Here is a 22,219-nt window from a genome sequence, read left to right on the forward strand (position 1 = left end):
GATTAATGACTTCAAAATAATGACTCACTATTACATTAGAGTGATGCAAAGCAGGAAACCACCAATATTTACTAATAATTTCATAAGCAGCTAAAATCATTATGCTGAATATGCGTTGCATCCTACTACTCAGCATGTTGGTGGAGCATTTTGCAAGAACAACCTATTGAACATTTGCATTTTGCACAAATAAGGGGGAAAAGCACAGTGCACATCCACATACTGTAATACGATTGCACGACACAATAGTTAATGAGGGTCGAGTTACCAGAATAGAGGGCACACAAGGATTTAAAAAGGAGCAGGAGGTGTTGGGGGGTGGAGTCTCATCCTGTACCAAGACATACCTATGCAGTGCATACCTGAAACGTAGTAACCAATGGCAACCGGGGCCAGCTCCACGTAAGCTGTAAGAACAAAACGTCCCTCCATCATCTAATAACATTACTCGCAACACAATGCAAAAGTTGCATTGTGCACAACAAACCTGTTCCATATAACAGAGACTCCCTGGCTGTTTTTATGTGTGGAAAAGTCTTGCGGAGCTCTCTGCCTCCCCGCTGTTGTGTGTCTACTCCAAAGGGAAAAATCTTCCAAGGTGTAAATTTGAGATAGTGTCTAACTGAACAGCCAGAAGGCATTATAGAAAAAAAAAATCTCCCAGAAGGGCCTACTTTATATAAAAAAAATAAAAAAAAAGGCCAAAAACTCAGCCTCCTCCAGCGCTTGTCTGTTTAGACACAATTTCCTGCTTTTGCTCATACACCCTGGACATTAAAGTGAATACCCTTTTTCACAAGGTGCTAAAATCAGAGAGAGTGGCAAGGTCATTTGTTGAGGGAGGGGTTACCATGGCAACATAGCATTTTTCGAAAGCCGTCAGGTACAGTGAAGCATTTCGGAAAAATGCATGAACATCTTCTTTCACTTCAATCATCTCTTTTCAGGTCTCAGACACGCCCTGATTGACAAAGATCCCTGCTGTGATGGAGATGCAAATGTTAACACAGCCTGCTAAAAATGTGAGGTCCCATCAAAACATTGAAAGACAAGAAACATGCTGTTTCAAAACCCCCATGATTTGAAATGTTCACATCTTCAGAGCACAGAGCAAGGAGGATGGTTTCCTAAGTCCTAAGTGTATGGTGAGAACTATCAGCACCAGGGGCGTGCGGTCCATATAAGCAGCGAACGCTCTGCATACCCAAGCCATCCGTGGACTCGTTAATTAATATTAACACTATAAATTACTATAAATTCCCTCGTTTGAGGTGTACCATAAAGCTTACATGATAACATTTTGGTAATACTCGTATAACTGTCCATCATTTATATATTTGACAAACAACGTTAATTGGTAACACTTTAGAATAATGGTCATTAGTTAACATTAGTTAATGCATTAACTAACATGAACTAACCATGAGCAATACATTTGTTACTGTATTTGTTCATCTTTGTTAACGTTAGTTAATATAAATCCAGCTGTTCATGGTTTGTTCATGTTAGTTCACACCGCATTAACTAATGTTGACAAGATTTTAATAATGCTTTAGTAAATGTTGAAATTAACATTAACAAAGATAAATAAATGGTTTATAAGTGCAGTTCATTATTAGTTCATGTTAACTAATGTTAACTAATGACCATTATTCTAAAGTGTTACCCGTTAATTTTCTTCAAATCCGCCATTTACGGAGGTGCTTACGCTCTGTTATGTATCGTCATCATTGTGCCGCGTTCTCATTGGTTTGCTGGCATATGGGGGATTTGAGCACCTTGCTCGCCCAAGAGGAAAAATTAGCTGTCATTGCCAGATCTCGATCACCGAAAATCATATTTTATTTGATACAAACTAACTAAATCAAATGGGGGAGAAAAAAATCATAACTGAAACTATCTTCATAGTATTTCATTTACTCCTTAGGGACTTTTTTATGTATTTTTACGGAAAAAAAACGTATAAATTGCTAAAGACATGGTGTTAATATACTTATTATAATTATATTTGACATATTTTATTTATAATAGGCTACTAATATTATACTTTTTTTTATTGCTTAATATAAAAAATGCATACATTTAAATTGATACCTGCCATGTTGTTTCTTATTTGACGTCTCTGATTTAAATTGGACCGAGTCTTTTACTGTGTCATAAGCCGATGCGCTGTACCGTTTAAATGTGAACATGATTTCATTTTTTATCAGCACATATCAATTGTTCTTGCAGGGTGAACAAATGTTTGCTGTTAATATTCAGACAATAAAGGTAGATTTGGCAGAACATAATCTGTAGGTAAAAAGTTATGTATGTATGTATGGACCGATGGACGGATAGACGGATGGATGGATGGATGGATGGATGGATGGATGGATGGATGGATGGATGGATGGATGGATGGATGGATGGATGGCTCATATCTTTTTAGATTACTGGTATCAATCTCAGACAGGTTTGTTAAGGAGTTTTCCAGGTCTTCTTTGGTAAAAAAAAAAAAAGAGGTTGTTCCACATTATTAAGAAAGTCACAGTTCTCATGCAATATGGGGAGAAAGAAAGATTTTTCTGAAGATGAAAAGAATGAAAAGGTGCATGGTCTTGCAAAAGGCATCAAAACAACTAATATTTGGTGAAAAATGAATAGAGATTGACGAACTGTCAAAAGATTTGCGAGTAATTTAGAGCACAGAAGAACCCAGTCAGATAAAGGCTTATTAAGGAAGGTTTCTGTCAAACAAATGAATTGTATTAAAAGGGCAGCTGTAAAAACAAAAAGCCACTGTTGAGCAGCAAACAGGTATTTGAAGCTGCTGGTGTTTCTGGAGTCTCAAGAAACTCTCCATGCAGGCTGGCAGTTGTGCGTAAAGTTGCATTTCACAAAGAGAAACGTTTACAGGACTTCTAAAGACCAGAGTACAGCCCTCAATGAAATGAGAGAGAGAGAAAGAAAGAAAGAAAGAAAGAAAGAAAGAAAGAAAGAAAGAAAGAAAGAAAGAAAGAAAGAAAGAAAGAAAGAAAGAAAGAAAGAAAGAAAGAAAGAAAGAAAGAAAGAAAGAAAGAAAGAAAGAAAGAAAGAAAGAAAGAAAGAAAGAAAGAAAGAAAGAAAGAAAGAAAGAAAAAAAGACACAGAAAGAAAAAAAGAAAGAAAGAAAGAAAGAAAAAAAGACACAGAAAGAAAGAAAGAAAGAAAGAAAGAAAGAAAGAAAGAAAGAAAGAAAGAAAGAAAGAAAAAAAGACACAGAAAGAAAGAAAGAAAGAAAGAAAGAAAGAAAGAAAGAAAGAAAGAAAGAAAGAAAGAAAGAAAGAAAGAAAGAAAGAAAGAAAGAAAGAAAGAAAGAAAGAAAGAAAGAAAGAAAGAAAGAAAGAAAGAAAGAAAGAAAGAAAGAAAAAAAGACACAGAAAGAAAGAAAGAAAGAAAGAAAGAAAGAAAGAAAGAAAGAAAGAAAGAAAGAAAGAAAGAAAGAAAGAAAGAAAGAAAGAAAGAAAGAAAGAAAGAAAGAAAGAAAGAAAGAAAGAAAGAAAGAAAGAAAGAAAGAAAGAAAGAAAGAAAAAAAGACACAGAAAGAAAGAAAGAAAGAAAGAAAGAAAGAAAGAAAGAAAGAAAGAAAGAAAGAAAGAAACTCAGTGAAGTCAAACATTCATGGTGTAAATGATGCTTTCTAAAAAAGCTCAATGAAGCCTATATTACTTTATAAATGTCAGCCTTTTAATATATCCCCCGACCTTTCTAAATTCCATCCCTGATGCTTTGGTCTTCGAGCATTATTGTCTATGTTGCACTTCTTTCTTTTTTGTGAAGCCAAGCAGTCACGCTTTCCATCTCCAGAGATCAATACCATCAGGGTACATAGGATGCAGTCAGCATACCCTGAATAATGTTGGCCCGCTTGACTGCACTGTTGGAGAATATAGCTGCTGTGGAAAAGAGAGCTTCCTCCGATTCCTCTAGCCCTAGCGTGGGCCATTCGGGTCATTTTGTTGTGTATTGCTTGGTGCTTGAGCTGACTGTCTAACGGCTGTTTCCTCATCTGGGTCTATTATTCAAAAGAGATCCTTCGGCTCGCTCTCCTTTTTAAATGCCTGTGGTGACATCAGAGCATTGCATCCCTTTGTTATGCCACCTTTATTATTTTTCCCTCTGCTTCTTTTGTTCGCCTTTCATTCGGACAGCGACTGTTAAGACAGCAGCTGCTGTGTGTGTGGAATGCAGCATGTTCGTCGCTGACAACAGGGAAAATGTTGTACAGGTATTTGTTCAAAAGCACTGGCATGGCATAAACTATGACAGAACAGGTCAGGCAGTAACCTGTACTTAAAGAGTATTTAAAGAGAGTTTGTTCCAGTGTTATTGTAGTATCATTGATATGCGATTATAGTTTATTTAGTAACTGTAGAAACTGTCTGAAAGGGGTGTCCAGGTACTAACTCGAATTGTATCCAAAAAACATAAAACCAGAGATGCCCAAATTGTTGCAGAATTAAATGTGCACCTCAACTCTCCTGTTTCCACCAAAACTCCACAGCTCCACAGAGTCAATATTTATGGTCGGGCAGCTATAGCCAAACCTTTGGGCACTCGTGCCAGTGCCAAATGTGGGTTTCACTGGTGCCAGCAGTGCAAATCTTGGGCTGTGGACAATGTGAAACATGTATTGTTCTCTGATGAGTCCACCTTAACATGTTTTTCCCACATCCGTGGGAGTTATTGTGTGGAGAAGCCCCAAATATGCTTAAATGGACTGTTGCTGCCCAGAGTGAAGCACGGGGGTGGATCAGTGATGGTTTGGGCTGCAATATCATGGCATTCCCTACTGTGCTTGATGAGCGAATCACTGCCAAAGACTACCGAACCATTCTGGAGGACCATGTGCACCTAATGGTTCAAACATTGGACCCTGAATACACACAGCAAGATTTGTGACAGAATGGTTTGATGAACATGAAAATGAAGTTGAACATCTACCATGGCCTGCAGAGTCACCAGATCTAAATATATTTGAGCCACTTTGGGGTATTTTGGAGGAGTGAGTTTTCTTCCACCAACATAACAGTGATCTGGCCACTGTTCTGGAAGAGGAATGGCTTAAAATCCCTCTGGCCACTGTGCAGGACTCATTCCCAAAACAAATTGATGCTGTATTGGCCACAAAAGGAGGCCCTACGCCATACTAATAAATTATATCTAATATCTGGTCTAAAACCAGGTGCTTCAGTTTCAGTGTCCAATCCCTGTATGTATGTATGTATGTATGTATGTACACTCACCTAAAGGATTATTAGGAACACCTGTTCAATTTCTCATTAATGCAATTATCTAATCAACCAATCACATGGCAGTTGCTTCAATGCATTTAGGGGTGTGGTCCTGGTCAAGACAATCTCCTGAACTCCAAACTGAATGTCAGAATGGGAAAGAAAGGTGATTTAAGCAATTTTGAGCGTGGCATGGTTGGTTGGTGGTGCCAGACGGGCCGTTCTGAGTATTTCACAATCTGCTCAGTTACTGGGATTTTCATGCACAACCATTTCTAGGGTTTACAAAGAATGGTGTGAAAAGGGAAAAACATCCAGTATGCGGCAGTCCTGTGGGCGAAAATGCCTTGTTGATGCTAGAGGTCAGAGGAAAATGGGCCGACTGATTCAAGCTGATAGAAGAGCAACTTTGACTGAAATAACCACTCGTTACAACCGAGGTATGCAGCAAAGTATTTGTGAAGCCACAACACGCACAACCTTGAGGCGGATGGTCTACAACAGCAGAAGACCCCACCGGGTACCACTCATCTCCACTACAAATAGGAAAAAGAGGCTACAATTTGCACAAGCTCACCAAAATTGGACAGTTGAAGACTGGAAAAATGTTGCCTGGTCTGATGAGTCTCGATTTCTGTTGAGACATTCAGATGGTAGAGTCAGAATTTTGCGTAAACAGAATGAGAACATGGATCCATCATGCCTTGTTACCACTGTGCAGGCTGCTGGTGGTGGTGTAATGGTGTGGGGGATATTTTCTTGGCACACTTTAGGCCCCTTAGTGCCAATTGGGCATCATTTAAATGCCACGGCCTACCTGAGCATTGTTTCTGACCATGTCCATCCCTTTATGACCACCATGTACCCATCCTCTGATGGCTACTTCCAGCAGGATAATGCACCATGTCACAAAGCTTGAATCATTTTAAATTGGTTTCTTGAACATGACAATGAGTTCACTGTACTAAAATGGCCCCTACAGTCACCAGATCTCAACCCAATAGAGCATCTTTGGGATGTGGTGGAACGGGAGCTTCGTGCCCTGGATGTGCATCCCACAAATCTCCATCAACTGCAAGATGCTATCCTATCAATATGGGCCAACATTTCTAAAGAATGCTTTCAGCACCTTGTTGAATCAATGCCACATAGAATTAAGGCAGTTCTGAAGGCGAAAGGGGGTCAAACAGTATTAGTATGGTGTTCCTAATAATCCTTTAGGTGAGTATGCCATTATTTGTAATAATCCAAAGAGGTTTTCAGCATTTATGAGTCCTTGCTTCATCCCTTCACCCAACCTTGACACAGACTGAAATTAAAGTAATTACTCGCTGATAATCTTGCCCTAAAATAAAATATAGCACCTTTAGATGCATTGCATCAGGTTTGACATTATTCCAAAGATAATGGAAAAAAAATACCACATCATTACTTTTAAAGAACAAAAAGAGGGCTAAAAAAACAATAACCTTTCTTTTACATGCATGAAGAAAATCAGGCATTCCGGAGACTTATTTTAGACAAGTTATAAGGCACCATTATTCCTTAATAAAAGAGCCAGTTTTGATTGCCAGGCTACTTTGTAAGGCTCATGAACCCCTGGATACTTGCATTAGAGCCCATTAGGGTCTGGAGGGGGGCCAAACATTAGGGTTCACTCCACTGACTTACCATTTGCCTTGTGCAAATGAGCAGACTTAAAAACTCTGAGAGTCCAGGTGCTGGGTGTGACTAAGAGTTTAATAGGCTACCTTGAGTGCAATGAGAACAGTAAAATGCCAATGCTCTTTTCTCTGAAGATTTTTTTTCTTTCACTGAACAGCATGGTTAAAACTTGTAATCCTTATATAGAATGAATTTTTAAAAAATCATTTCAAACCTGTATGACTCAATTTCAAGACCTGGGCAAGAAACTACTCTTTTAAGACATTTCTGAAACATGGCAGCATTTTTTTAAATAAAATGTTAAACTCTAAACCAAGGACAACACTGTCCTTGGTGAAGATAAATCCAAATGCTAAATCTCTGAAAGATGGGCTGAGAAGAGGTGAGATTCTCCCTGGCATAGTTTGTAGCAGACCTGCCCTTGAGCCCGTGCTTCACTAGATAACCATATCAAAGCCACATACTGTGAGGGACGAGATAAACAGCAGGACTTTGAAACAAGAAAAAAGGAGGTATTTTTCTTATCCCTATGGAAGACACCAAGGAGTTCATCAGGGATCAGTGTTGGGTCTTCCTTTAAATGTAAAAAAAACCCCAGATTATCGTGAGATCTACATTCAAGGTTAACATCTATAATGTCGTTAAGCGATATTCTACATCCACAAGCATTTCTACGGTGCCCAAGAGCTCAACATGCTGCAACTGAAGAAAACACATGCAAATAGAAAAAAACACAAGCAAATTAAGAAAACATCTTCATCAGTTTTACAACACATGTGCTGCACAAGTTCACAACACAACCAAATACAGAAACGCCCTGCAAATACTCACAACACAACCAAATACAGAAACGCACTGCAAATCCTCACAACACAACCAAATACAGAAACGCACTGCAAAGGTTCACAACACAACCAAATACAGAAACGCACTGCAAAGGTTCACAACACAACCAAATACAGAAACGCACTGCAAAGGTTCACAACACAACCAAATACAGAAACGCACTGCAAAGGTTCACAACACAACCAAATAAACAAACGCCCTGCCGTTCACAACGTGACCAAATACAAAAACGCCCTGCTATCGTTCACAACACAACCAAATAAACAAACGCCCTGCCGTTCACAACGCGACCAAATACAAAAACGCACTGCAAATACTCACGACCAAATACAAAAACGCACTGCAAATACTCACAGCACAAGCAAATACAAAAACATACTCCAAATACTCACAACACAACCAAATACCGAAACTAGGGGTGCACCGATCCGACTTTTTCAGTCCCGATACCGATACCGATGCCTGGGCTTTGTGTATCTGTCGATACCCGATACCGATCCGATATATTGTTGAATTAATAATAAACTGTATATCTTCCACCTTATACCTTCCTTGAAGAGACTAAAGGCACCAGACTTTACTAACTAAACATAACTAAGACAAAATAACAGATGTATGTAAGGTGTTGAATTCTTATTTATTTAAAAAACAATTGTGCATTCAAATCTAAAATAGAATGTAATCTAACTTCTTTAAATAAATAAAATGTAGCAGTGGAAACAAAAAACAGTGTATTGGTCAAACATACAATAGTAATCTGACAGTTACCAAACATTTTTTACACTACAGATAATTGTTTTGGTATATAATCATATCAATATTAAAAAGTAGCATTACAAATTAACAAATAGTCTAATTTTCTACCATATGCAATTTAATAAAAATTTTCAGCTAGCTAATAACAACTTTGTTCTGGTTTCACCTCACTCCAGATTAAATGATTGTAGGCTAGGCCTATTTATTTTACTACACATTGTCAACAGAAATAAGATGAAATACTGTTGATAATTAAAAATAATTCTTACTACCCACTCTTGCTAAAATGGGTAAGCACACTTGTGTTCTCATTTCAGTTGCGTTCTGAGTAAATTAATAAACTGAGTTCATGAGTTCAGTGTTGGACAGATCAGTTGTTCTGGCCAGTCGTTAAAATGATTCGGTTCAAAGGAGTCATTAGGTCACGAATCGGACATTAGCAGACGCGTTGTGTGCGAATCCCGTCTGTTAGAACATCGCGAAAGATGTCAACACACAGAAAACACTTCATAACTGGATATAATTTGTCTCCCGCTTATTGAAAGTATGCTTTATGTCAGCTGGTAAGAGAAGAGGCAATGTTTTTTGAGCGCAATTCACACCCAGTGATAATTCAAGGACAAAATTGTCCGAATGTGTCACGTGCAACATGGTTTCGGTCTTCCGAGCTTTTGATTTGGATTAATATGTGAAATATGAGAGCGAACACTGATTATTTTGAAGACCCAGAGAGCGCGCGCGGGGGAGGAGCTCTCAGATCGGTCTCTCTGTCACTCAGTCACAAGCGCAGCATCTGTTCTACATCACTCGTAAATCACAATAACTCATCAAATTAGGCTTTGGCCGTCAAAAAAATGTCAATGCAGGAAAGACCCTGACTTTGCAGTAATACCCTCGAAACAGCGACGAACTAGTTGGCGTGGCAAGCGTGAAATATCTCCTCCACACAGCCGACTCTCTGGCTCGCTCCCTTCTAGCATGCGACACACGTGAAGCTGACGAATGACGTAGGTTCTGCTGCGACGGAAAAAAACACCTGGATCGGCTTGTGGATCTGTTAATTTTTCCGATCCCCGATCCAGCTATTTTGTCAGTATCGCGGCCGATATCCGATCCTAATATCGGATCGGTGCACCCCTAACCGAAACACACTGCAAAGGTTTACAACACAACCAAATACAGAAACGCCCTGCAAACGTTCACAACGCGACCAAATACAGAAACGCGCTGCAAAAGTTCACAAACTGATGAAGATGTTTTCTTTATTTGCTGGTGTTTTTTTCTATTTGCATGTGTTTTCTTCAGTTGCAGTACGTTGAGCTCTCGCGGCCACCGTACATTTCACAAAAAAAAGAGCAGTTAAAGAACGTATTGTAAACATTTATTTAATTCATAACTCATTTTTCCATTCTAATGTTGTGTTGTGGCAAGGTTTGATGAATTTGAAAATTAATATTTTTATAATTCATGTCTTTCCCAGGATTCAGTTCACTGATTCATTTTTGGCTAATTGTTTGCCTTGACTTGAATTTAGCACCTTCAGTCCAAAGCTGCTAACATCTATCTATCTATTACCATTTCACCATTTCATGTATCCGACTCTTGGTGATTCTATGACCATATCTTGCCATAAGCAAGAAAAATTCTTGCCAAGGATTTTTCCTGGGTATGTTGCCAGTTCTTTCCCCAACCCTCATCATTACATTGACTCATACACACACACACACACACGCATTTACACCTACGGACAATTTTGCATCTCCAATTAACTTATACTGCATGTTTTTGGATTGTGGGGGAAAACGGACCACCCAGATGAAACCCACACAGACACGGGGAGAAAAGGACTCCTGACTCAGCCGGGACTTCTTGCTGCGAGGCGACCATGCTACCCCCCTTAGAGAGCATATGGCTGAATAGATAATATGTAAGATCTTACAGAATGGTATTACTCCATTTAAAGTCATAAAGATGCATTTAAATGTTAAATAGCTGTAATGTTTACACATTAAGTTTCAAACATGTCTCGTTTTCACCATGGAACAAAATCCAATAGACACATGCAGTGACAGGCAAACAAATTATGCTGTTATATAATTGTTTCAAAAGAAACAGCCTGCAGAAAAGAAGAACAGACGAGTAATTAAAACTCCACTTCTGGCAAATTAAATGTTGACATGATGTTTAAGTGCAACGTTCAGTCCTCTTTTTTGTTCTTACAATCAGTATAACCAGGCAAAAACTATTTTGCCAGAACTCAACAACAAAAGGACAAAAATAAATCAAATATTCTGTGCAAAATCACTAAACTACTAGACACAAACACAAACCCACAAACACATAACTATCTACTGTGACAATCGCCCAGGAGTAAGCCCCTTGCTCAAAAGTACAAAAGCTCAAAGATTGCCCTATGTGTGATTTGAACCAACAACACTGATTCGCCGTGTTGACCACTGTGTGAGCAGTGCTTCATACATCACTACAATAGATAATAGATCTTTTTAACCCGCACAATTTCGTAAAAAAATCTGTTATACATACCAGATTGGATTCAAAATGAATGCTAAAACTGTGCCTGGCTTTTGGTTAACATTATCGCTTCAAAGAAAAATTTTATTTCCATAAAAAATTACAAAAAGAAACATATTTACGTTTAAATAACATGCACGGTTGAATCATTCACAATTAATTCTACCAAATATATAATTGCATTGACAATAGAGAGAGTGAGAGAGTGAATAGGAAGCCAATAAATGAGAAACAGAGAGAGAAAGATGAAATGAAACCGTCAAGGGCATCGCAGAATGGAAGGTAGAGAAAGAATTGTGCTCGTACAGTAAATGCAATCCATTGTACTCAAGGTCAACATCTCCATAAATGGAAAAAAACACCCCAGATATCAAAAGCTACTGTATGCCAATGAGACAGTTCTGTTTAGGTGTTTGTACACCACCTCACTCATTTTCACAATTTCATTTCAGCTTTTCATTTCCAGTGCATTCTCATTCTTATTCCACTAGAGTGCTCCCATCAATATTACAACTCAAGCACTGCCCATTACACACCACTCTGTAGCAGAGGCCTAATGTCCCTCTTCAGCATGGAAATGATCTCTAATTGCGATGGAAACTCACATGGACACCCACAATATTTCAAAGTTCCTGTAACAGGCGGTGGGTGTAGGAATACGTTAGATCTGCATTAAAACATAATCTGCTTTTCATTGTCATTTAAAGACCATGAGTGTTGCTATACTATAGCAAGCTCCCTCTGTCGGCTTTGATGGCCGCCGGCTGTAATATGGATGAAAATCCTATCAAGAGCTTGTTAAACTACCTACTCTTACTCCAAACAAATCGAAAGCCTGAAAGCGATGCAGTCACATTGGTATTGATCTTGAGCGACAAGTCCATATGATGCAGATCTAAAATTAGCCATTATGTGGGAGAGCAAATTTCAAAATGGAAAATTACAGACTAGATATTCCTTTTAGTAAAGTGAGCTTTAGGCATTGCAGCTAACATACTTATGCCCGGTTTCACAGACAAGGCTTAAAGGGTTAGTTCACCCAAAAATGAAAATTCTGTCATTAATTACTTACCCTCATGTCGTTGGACACCCGTAATGCACTTTACACTCTCACACTTTGTAACGACGTCTTTAGTACTTTGTATGGGTCTTGAGAGTGTACAGTGCATTGTGCCAATGGACACCTTTCTGAGCCATCGGATTTCAACTAAAATATCTTCATTTGTGTTCCGAAGATGAACGGAGGTCTTACGGGTGTCTAACTACATGAGGGTAAGTAATTAATGACAGAATTTTCATTTTTGGGGGAACTATACCTTTAAACCTAGTCCCAATCTAAAATGCATGTTTGAGCTGTCTTCACTGAAAACAACTCACACTGATATATATCTTAAAATGTGAAAAAAAGCTACTTAAAAGTCCTAATTTAACTCAGGCCTAATCCTGGCATAATCAAAATCCTGTCTGTGAAACCGGGCCTTAAAGTCCCATTTACACCCGGAATTAAAAGAATAGTTTGCCAAAAATGAAAATTCTCCACATTTACTCAGCCTCATGTCAGTCCAACCCTGTATGCTGTTCGTTTTTCCATGAAAAGTAAAAATAAAACGTTTTAAAGAAGCTTAACGTAGCTCTTGGATCCATGTAGCTAATCAAGCTAATTTGAAGCTAATCAAGCTCAGTTGTAGCTAATCAAGCAAAAACATTTTTTTTTTTTTTTAATTCATAGTATCATAAAAGTACTACTATTCCAAGTCCTTTAGAGCCATATTGTCATGATCTCTGCTTGCGTTCCCCTGGTCTTGTGTGCACTTTTATGTTGCACCCAGTTCTTCGCATTATTTTATATTATAGCTATAATAATATACTATAATATTAAACTTATATTATATTATGTTGGAATTACATAACATATACTCTTTCATATAATATACAGTATATAATATAATATAATATTATATAATTAATATGAACATGACCTATTCATGCCATTTAAAATTCTCCTTAAAATGCCATTGTTACAGTGCAATTAGCATACTTACTACAGGATTAGGGTTAACTAAACACGTATCATGTCAAAGTGCATGTTAAAGTAGTGTTACCATAAACTCTGCATATCAATTATCAGAGATAAAAAATAACCTGCATCGTACCAGCCATTAAAAGACAACGACAGGCTGATCTGATGTGTGCAATGATGAAATCTGAGACTATCCACTTGACAAAATCCGATCAGAAGTGGTCACCAGCGATGCATTTGCCACATGATATGACATGTCAATACCAAGTATAAACAGTAATCCCTCTCGTCTGATCACTTCTGATTGTATCATCCGAGCTGGATGTTAATCCCAGGTGTAAACAGGGTCATAGAGATGGATATAGTTGCTGCTTTCCTCCTGATTCACTCTCCTGCATCATCTCTCCCGCTTCCCTGTTCACCCACATTACCCGTATACTGTAATCTCAATGTTCTGCTATGTTTGGAGCAGCTCTGCTTAGCAAGGGCTCGGATGGAGAACGATAAGCACATGCTACCAGATGTTGTGCTGGAAAAAAAGTGCACTAAAGGGACCATAAGAGGGTTCTGGGCTGCCTGAGAGGCAGAGCACTCCTTCCCGCAAATGTCCATAACGAGTGCTCTCGTACTTCCGAATCTCCCTCGCCATATGGCCCTTACTGAGGCAAAGCTGCCTGCGGAGGCCAGTACATCTACTACGGCCATGGACCACCAGCTTGGAGTGTCCTACAACCAAAATCTCCTCCCTCAGCCATTTGAACATATCCATGGCAGTTTGTTCGGATGTAATGTGGAGCAGACTACAGCTGGCAGGAAAAAAACCAAAACATGTGGACCAGAAACCTCAGGCTACTGAAAGCTAGAGACTGCTAGCCCTGATTCGGTGTCTATCATTTTCTCTTTGTATGTCTCAGTCTGTCTGATCCACTCTGAAGATGAGTGTGCAGCTCGGTCTCACTGGTTCGGGCTATTTTTACAGCACACGGTGAAGGAGAAAAGTGACGACAAGGTCACCTCTTGCTTTAGGTAGATGAAACTTTGCTATAATGAGATGTGGGCACTGCTAGTGGGGCACATCTCATCTCCGACTATTAAAAGATTCTCTGTTCTATGCCACCTTTGAACTACACCTGAGCCAGCATCTATGGAAAACACAAAAGCCTGTGGAAAAAAAAAATACTGAATGACAGGCAGTATTCCTCTCCTGGACATTCCCAAATCAAAACCTGACAAAAAAATGCTTCAGGCTGTATTTGGAGTTTGGCTGAGTCTACACAGAAATATTGTGCTGGTGGAATTCAGACAAAACAACCGTATGTTGATTCTGGACGCAATCCGGACTGAGAGTGGAAAACATCAAAAGTAATATAATCAAGATATGAGGTTAGAAAACGAGTTTCGCAGAAATAGTTCATCATCATTTTTCACCGTTGCTCAGCCGTCTCACAAAGGATTTTCAACATTGGTCTCTTCTCCCTTTGTCCTTAGTAGGTAGAATCAACTGTGTGAAGATGAATGTACATTTACATTTATTTACATTTATGCAGTTGGCAGACGCTTTTATCCAAAGCGACTTACAGTGCACTTATTACAGGGACAATCCCTCTGGAGCAACATCCCCCTGGAGTAAAGTGCCTTGCTCAAGGACACACCGGTGGTGCTGCTGAGATCGAACCAGCAACCTGCTCCCTAAATTCTTATATCTTTTCCAGTGTATCCCTATTTTAATCCCAAAGTCTTTTTTTTTTTTTTTGTTGCACTGGATAGTTCTATTTCTCATTTCATATGGAATGGCAAGACTCCAAAGATTTGAAAAAGTATCCTGCAGAATCCAAGGCATTTGGGTGGTCTGGCCCTTCCTAATTTTCTGTTCTATTATTGGGCTGCGAACATGGGGATTGATTCAAACAATTTGGACAGCCCCCCGGCATGTTTAAACATTGGGAATGCTTCTTGCAAATCTTCCACATTGAAGGCTCTTTCATGTTTTCCTATCATACTCTCTCCATTGAAGTACTCAGATAACATAATAGTGAAAAATAGTCTCAAAATTTGGATTCAGTTTTTACGTAATTTTGGATTTCAAGTTATGCCCCTGTCTTCCCCGATACATTTTAATCCGTTGTTTCTCCCTTTGATCTTACAGGAAGAATCAAGGTGTGCACTCTGTAGCGGATCTTTACATTGAAGGCACATTTGCCTCATTTGATCAGCTAAATGTTTTGTATAAAATTCCGAGAAGCCACTTTTTCTGTTTTTCACAAATACGTGACTTTGTTCGTAAAAATGTTGCCAATGCCCCGCCTCCATCTGCCATTGATACCACCCTAAGTCTTGATGTTTGCTCTAAAGGCTCAAAAGTTAATCACAAATTTTGCCACTTTACAGTCTTTCCCTGTTGACAGTTTGCGTACCAGTTGGTCTTCAGACCTTAATATTGAAATAGACCAGGAAACATGGGAGGCAGTGCTGGGTAGGGTCCACTCCTCGTCTATCTGTGTACGCCATTGGCTTATTCAATGTAAGGTGGCTGATAGAGTTAATTGGTCAAAATGTAAGCTCGCACGGATTGATCCAACCATTGACCAACCTAGGCCCAGCCACACTAACACATATGTTTTGGACCTGTCCAGCTCTTTCTTCGTTTTGGGGGTCAGCATTCAATTCTCTCTCAGCCATTACATCTATAGACATACCACCATCATCTATCATTGGCCTTTTTGGGGTGTTGCCCGCTGGGCATTCGATTCCCACTCACTTTTTTAATTTTGTTGCCTTTCTTACACTGCTTGCTAGACGTGTAAACTGGAAAAGCCCTCAGCCTCCATCTCACACATACTGGATGAAGGATACCATGTACTTCATGAAACTAGAGAAGATTAGACATTCTTTACAGGGGCCTAACAGTATATGTGTTTATTAGGGATGCCACAATTCTCAATATAATATTGAACCGTTCGGTACAGCATTCACGGTTCAATACGCGCTTGTGAATTGCGTTTTTTCCGGTTTCGCATTTCATTAATTATTTTTCTACACATTCTATCATTTGCCTCCATCCCAATACTGAACAACGCTACATACATTCACATCACACGTTAACGGTAGAGTTATACTCGCGGAACATATAGTTATTCACAATCACGAAAGTTAATTATTTGCATACGTTTTAAAGCCTTGCGCGTAGGGCACCATGTGCTTTTCCGAGCGCGCGCACTAAACGCCTGTCAAACAAGTGATTACTGGACTAAGTAGTCGTCTTACTGCTCTAATACTGTCAAATAGACACAACATTAACATAAACACAGTCGGTTATGTCTAAAGTGAAAGTAAAATCGGCGTGTCTGTATATTAGATGTGTAGCCTTGTCTTAAATTGTCTTAAATTGACAGCAGCCCAGCCTATAGTGAACACGCTGCCGCTAGTTCGTAAAGGGACAGTTCACCTCTAAAATTATGTCATTATTTACTCACTCTAATGTTGTTCCAAACCTGTATTCATTTCTTCTTTTGAACACAGACAGTTGAATACCAGACAGTTGATGGTAACCATTGACATCCATATTATTATTTTTTTTATTATTTCCTACAATCGGGACCAGCAACTGTTTGGTTTCCAACATTCTTCAAAATATATTGTATGTCCAACAGAAGAAATTACTTTATTCAGGTTTAAAACAACTTGTGCCTGAGTAATCGATGACAGAATTTTCATTTTGAAGTGAACTATTCCTTTAGTGGTTAATAAAACAACAAAAGACAAAGAGAAAATCACTCACTGCTCTTGACTGAAAAACTTAAATAGCTTTAATAAGAATCAATGTATATTTTTTAGTGACGTCTATGTAGTGTTTTATTTTTACATTTATTCATTAAATTTCATACTTAAATGCTGCTGTACAGCTCTGAGCTGCCAGTGTAAATATTTATATATATTTATTTTATATTATACAATACACTAGGAATGTGTACAAGGGTTTTTTAAAGTAAAGTTTAAGTAAGGTTTTTCAAGTCTTTTAAGTAAAATAAAGAAAGATTGCAATAAAAAAATAGTATTTTTCCTCCTTAAGCTCTTGCTGTTCCTGTTGGCTAAGAATAGAATAGCAAAAATCTGATGTGGCAAGCCATCAGAACCGAACCGAAAACCATGGTTAAAAAACCGAGGTATGTATTGAACCGTGGACTAACTGTATTGTTGCATCCCTAGTGTTTATTTATATTTATATATATTTATATTATATATATATATATATATATATATATATATATATATATATATATATATATATATATATATATACACACACTATCAGAGCATGCTGAGGCACACAGTGCACAGAAGTCACCAACTTTCTGCAGCGTCAATAGCTACAGACCTCCAAACTTCATGTGGCCTTCAGATTAGCTCAGGAACAATGCATAGAGAGCTTCATGGAATGGGTTTGGCGGTTGCCAGGAAAACGGTACTTGCCTGCAAGTTTGGTGGAGGGGGGATTATGGTGTGGGGTTATTTTTCAGGGGTTGGGCTTGGCCCCTTAGTTCCAGTAAAAGGTACTCTTAATGCTTCAGCATACCAAGACATTTTTGACAATTTCATGCTCCCAACTATGTGGGAACAGTTTGGGGATGGCCCCTTCCTGTTCCAAACATGACTGCACACCGGTGCACAAAGCAAGGTCCATAAAGACATGGATGAGCGAGTTTGATGTGGAGGAACTTGACTGGCATGCAACCCAATAGAACACCTTTGGGATGAATTAGAGCAGAGACTGCGAGCCAGGCCTTCTCGTCCAACATCAGTGCCTGACCTTACAAATGCACTAGAAGAATGTTGAAACATACCCATAAACACACTCCTAAACGTTGTGGAAAGCCTTCCCAGAAGAGCTGAAGCTGTCATAGCTGCAAAAGGTGGGCCAACTCCATATTAAACCCCACAGATTAAGAATGAGATGTCATTAAAGTTCATGTGCATGTAAAGGCAGATTTACATGCAAAATGTATAAATATAGTGTATATGGAGACTTAAAAACCTTAAAGTTAAAGTTCGTCTGCCATTTTTCTTTTAAATTAGCATTTTTTTATCAGGCTCCAATATTTAGGCTCAGTAATCAACCACTCACAGTATTTCGACTAGATGAAAATAGGTTAGTTCATATACTGAAGGGATGAAGGTTCCTGATCGAATACTGCAGCTCACCTCTATTATCTCTTTATCTGATATTGACAAACCTGGCTTAAGGTGTGTTTGTAAGGACATCTTTTAACATGGCTCAAAGTTTTTAAAACTTCACGTTTACAATCAATTTTCTGTGCAGCAACTGAATAAGGTCAGTTGGTCGAACCGTAATTATAACCGGTTAACACTTCATAGCAAGATCAATTTGAGCAAGACAAAACCTGACAGCACAATTTTCAACGATAAAAACAATTCAATTTCTAGTTTTTTTTTCTACCCAATTGCAATAATGTGCCCTTGGTGAACTGACCCTAATAGGAAAATAAAGTCCCGTCTAAAGACCAGACAGAACACAGTCTCTGCCAAAATAATATTCTCTGTAAAAAAAAATGGGTTGTGATCAAAATTAAGAAAAAACAGATTGAAAGTGCTCAATGATATTCACATGGCAATCACTGAAATCACTCCTGATATAAATGGATTTGCTGTAAAAAAAGATTAAATGGCATATCATTTAATATGTTAATAACAATCAAATTACATAGATGCAGAGTGCTTCCATGTAAATTCAAGGACCAAAAATGAAGCTGGCAACCATGGTGTAATGTATTCAGGTTCATTCAGTAATATAAAATAAATCCTTTAATTTAGCTAGTTAATCTAACTTAAATTAGTCGATTTAGTGTGGGGGGGGGGGGGGTTCAGAATCACCCTGCTTCAATCCGGTTTGTGTTTACCAGGTCAGTGTCACTTGCGTGAAAGGAACAATAGCTTTTAACAAATATTTGTCTTGAAACTTTAGTTTCTGTGCACACAGATCAAAAGTTTCAATAGCTGCAAATTAAAACTTACCGCAGAAAACCATCTCCTCTGTTTTTATTACAGGGGGATTATGTGGGTTAAAATGGATAACATTCATCCATGATGGCATTTGTGTTAAAGCCCCAACTAATGAGAAAACTCTGACCTAAAGACTGCTGTATCCAATATGTACTTAAGAATTGCACATACTACATACGTGACATAGTCCACTATTTGCTTAAACCTAAATATATGATGTCATATTGGATGAAAGAGAAAGTGAAAACAAAAACATAAAACAAACAAAATAAATCCAAATGAAAATCGCATTGACCAACAGAAAGCTGCTTGGTTTGAAAGTGACTTCTGTGGTACACTACACTACTGAAAATAGACAACAGACTTTTTTTCCGCTTGCACAATTTTGTAGAAATGTAGCTATTGTGATGTACCTATAGTATAACTGCCATATTTACCATTATGATTTCTTCCATAATAACTACAGTAACAATCTTACCTTGTCTGACATACTGTTCCGTCTCCTGGTGCACCAACTCCGCAACACATCCTCCATAGTGCAGGCGTCCATCATGCTGGTAGGCCTTCAGCCTCTTGCTGGAACTGTATGATTTCTGTGACACTATATGGCAGTTCTCATTGTCCAGAGAGCATGTAGCGTAGTGCAGATCCTTTCCTGACTGACCCCGTGTCCGAGAGCGCTGTTGTCTGTCCTTCAAATCCATCACTGTAGAAGCTGACGGACAATTATGTCAATTACCTGTAGAGGGAGACACAGAGGAAATGTGTGTTGTTGGTTTAAATTTATTTGAGAAAAATAAATAAAATAATAACAACATCACCACACTTGGCTTTGCAATGTGCACTTATGCGTCCTTTACTTGCTATCGGAAATGTCCTACTTCCCACTTCTGAAGTTGTGATTACAAGCTTGTCGCATTCAAGAGCTTTGTTGTCGGAAAGAACAGGGATCATGGTTTATTCTTGCCTATTTACTGGGAAAATTATTATTAAAGGCAATATGATATTTAGCATCTCATTCACTGACAACCATATAAACATTCACTGTGCTACCTAGATAGTCAGCTTGCTGACAATTCTGGAATTTCACTCCATTTTTGCGGTGTATACAACATACAATATGCTTCAAATGATTATTCAAATATGTAAATATGCACTATTTGCACTAGACAAGGCGACGTAGCTGTTGTGGAAAAACGAATAAAGAATACCAGTCAGAGCAGCAATCGTTCTTCCCTCCGCCACGTTTAAAGTTTATGGCCCGTCCAACTCAGGAACTTGGGTATCAAAATGATCCCAGAGCTTCCCAGTGGTAAATACGACTTGACGTTAATGTCAAAGTTATTTAGGAAACTCGTATTTATGATCGATGTTGGGGGGTTACGCATTACAAATAACGCAATTCACGTAATCAGATGATTTTTACCAAGTGACAAGAAAAATAACAGATTACTTTTAAATTAACAACAAAATATCCAAGTTATTTTTTTAAATAAGTAACGCAAGTTACTTTGTTTTCCCATTTATTGACTGACAGCTCTCTTGTCCCTGTGTTGAAAGAAATCGGAATTAAGTGCAGAGGCATCATGTGCGCTGTGTGAACATGATGGTTATTTTAGTTCTAGACTAAATGTGAGCATTTACTCATCTCCCTTGCACAAAAACAGATTCAGTATTCCTCAAAATAAAAACAATGAAATGCAAATTCAGAATATTATGCAAAACTATAATTAAATGTTAAATTACACAAATATACTTTATGTATTTAATCTCACTTTATTAACCAATATACTTGCTGCTGCCCTTCAATGATCCAATTCAACCATACTAATTAGCAAAAATCACTTTAGACCATCATCTTTTTCATTTCACTTTTGGTGTGAAAGGGCCTAAACAAAACATTTGCAAAAAATAATTTTTTCTTTTTTTTTAAATGTATTAAAAAACAAACAAGCTCAGGCCAGGTAAGAAAAAGTAATGCAATAGTAACATAACATTACTTTCCATAAAAGTAATGTAACTAGTTACTTTTTTAGGGAGTAACACAGTATTGTAATGCATTACTTTTAAAAGTAACTTTCCCCAACACTGTTTACGACAACTACAATAGCACATGAAGACAGCATTAAGACCTACCCAGTCTCACAGCGGATACGATGCGATTAGAGACGTATTAAATGGACATCTTTGTGCCACATTTCTCAGTAGTTTTAAGACACTGTCAAGTGTAAAAGTTGTGTCTGATTCCATTCAGTTGTCCTAAGTGAACGCCCCATTGCGTGTGCGTCTGAGGGATTTTTTGGCATAGGCTACAAATACTCATTATAATTTGCAAGTATGCAAATATGCTTGTTGTTTTCAACTAGTTCAACTAGAATGCAATTTATTTAGATTTGACTTCAGATTTAAATTAGATCAGTGTTTCCTAATCACGTTTCTGGAGGCCCCCCAACACTGCACATTTTGCACGTCTCCTTTATCTGACATCATTTCAGGCCTTGGAGTCTATACTAATAAGCTGATGATTTGAATCAGGTGTGTTTGATTAGGGACACAACCAAAATGTGCAGTGTTGGGGGGCCTCCAGGATTGTGGTTGGGAAACACTGAATTAGATATTAATTTAGCAATTTTCACAATACACATTGTTTCAAATCAGCTTTACAGAAAATCAAGATGTTACTGTCTTTTTTAATACCTTTGTCGCATTTAGCAGATCAGAGATGGGTGATAATATACAGGTAGTTTATTTTTTGCGATGATACAAGCAATCAAGCAGTTGAGATTTGATCAGTGGTCATTTCTCATCTTACAAATCAATTGTTTCTTATTTTCACAGTATGTCTCTCAGGTGTCGAGGACTAGTGCATCATTGAGCCTATATTTAGTATGATTAAAATACTTAAGTACGGTTATAATCAGTTACTCTAAGACTTTTACTCAAGTCGTATTGGAATCGGTGACTTATAACCAATTTTATATAGAGAGCTGTATATATTGATACATTTTGCAACAAAATAAATCAGGCAGTTGAGATTTGATATAGTATACACCGATCAGGCATAACATTATGACAGGTGAAGTGAAAAACACTGATTATCTCTTCATCACGGCACCTGTTAGTGGGT

At 38.1% G+C, this 22,219-nt stretch overlaps 1 protein-coding gene across 2 annotated transcripts in view; it reads right to left on the minus strand.

Moving 5' to 3' along the window:
- Positions 1 to 19,796, minus strand: part of tenm2b (teneurin transmembrane protein 2b) — a gene marked incomplete at its 5' end in the record, with an annotated part of 256,725 nt that extends 236,929 nt beyond the window's left edge. Inside the window, 2 exons of one of the 2 annotated variants that reach the window (XM_079834803.1) lie at positions 363 to 407; positions 19,571 to 19,796. In XM_079834803.1, coding sequence (XP_079690929.1) covers positions 363 to 407; positions 19,571 to 19,796 — 271 coding nt within the window. The remainder of the gene's footprint in view (positions 1 to 362; positions 408 to 19,570) is intronic. The other variant, XM_079834802.1, reaches the window with a different exon arrangement.
- Positions 19,797 to 22,219: the final 2,423 nt, after the last annotated feature.

The sequence above is a fragment of the Gobio gobio genome (assembly GCF_949357685.1).
Source record: "Gobio gobio genome assembly, chromosome: 14".
Taxonomy (NCBI): Eukaryota; Metazoa; Chordata; class Actinopteri; order Cypriniformes; family Gobionidae; genus Gobio; species Gobio gobio.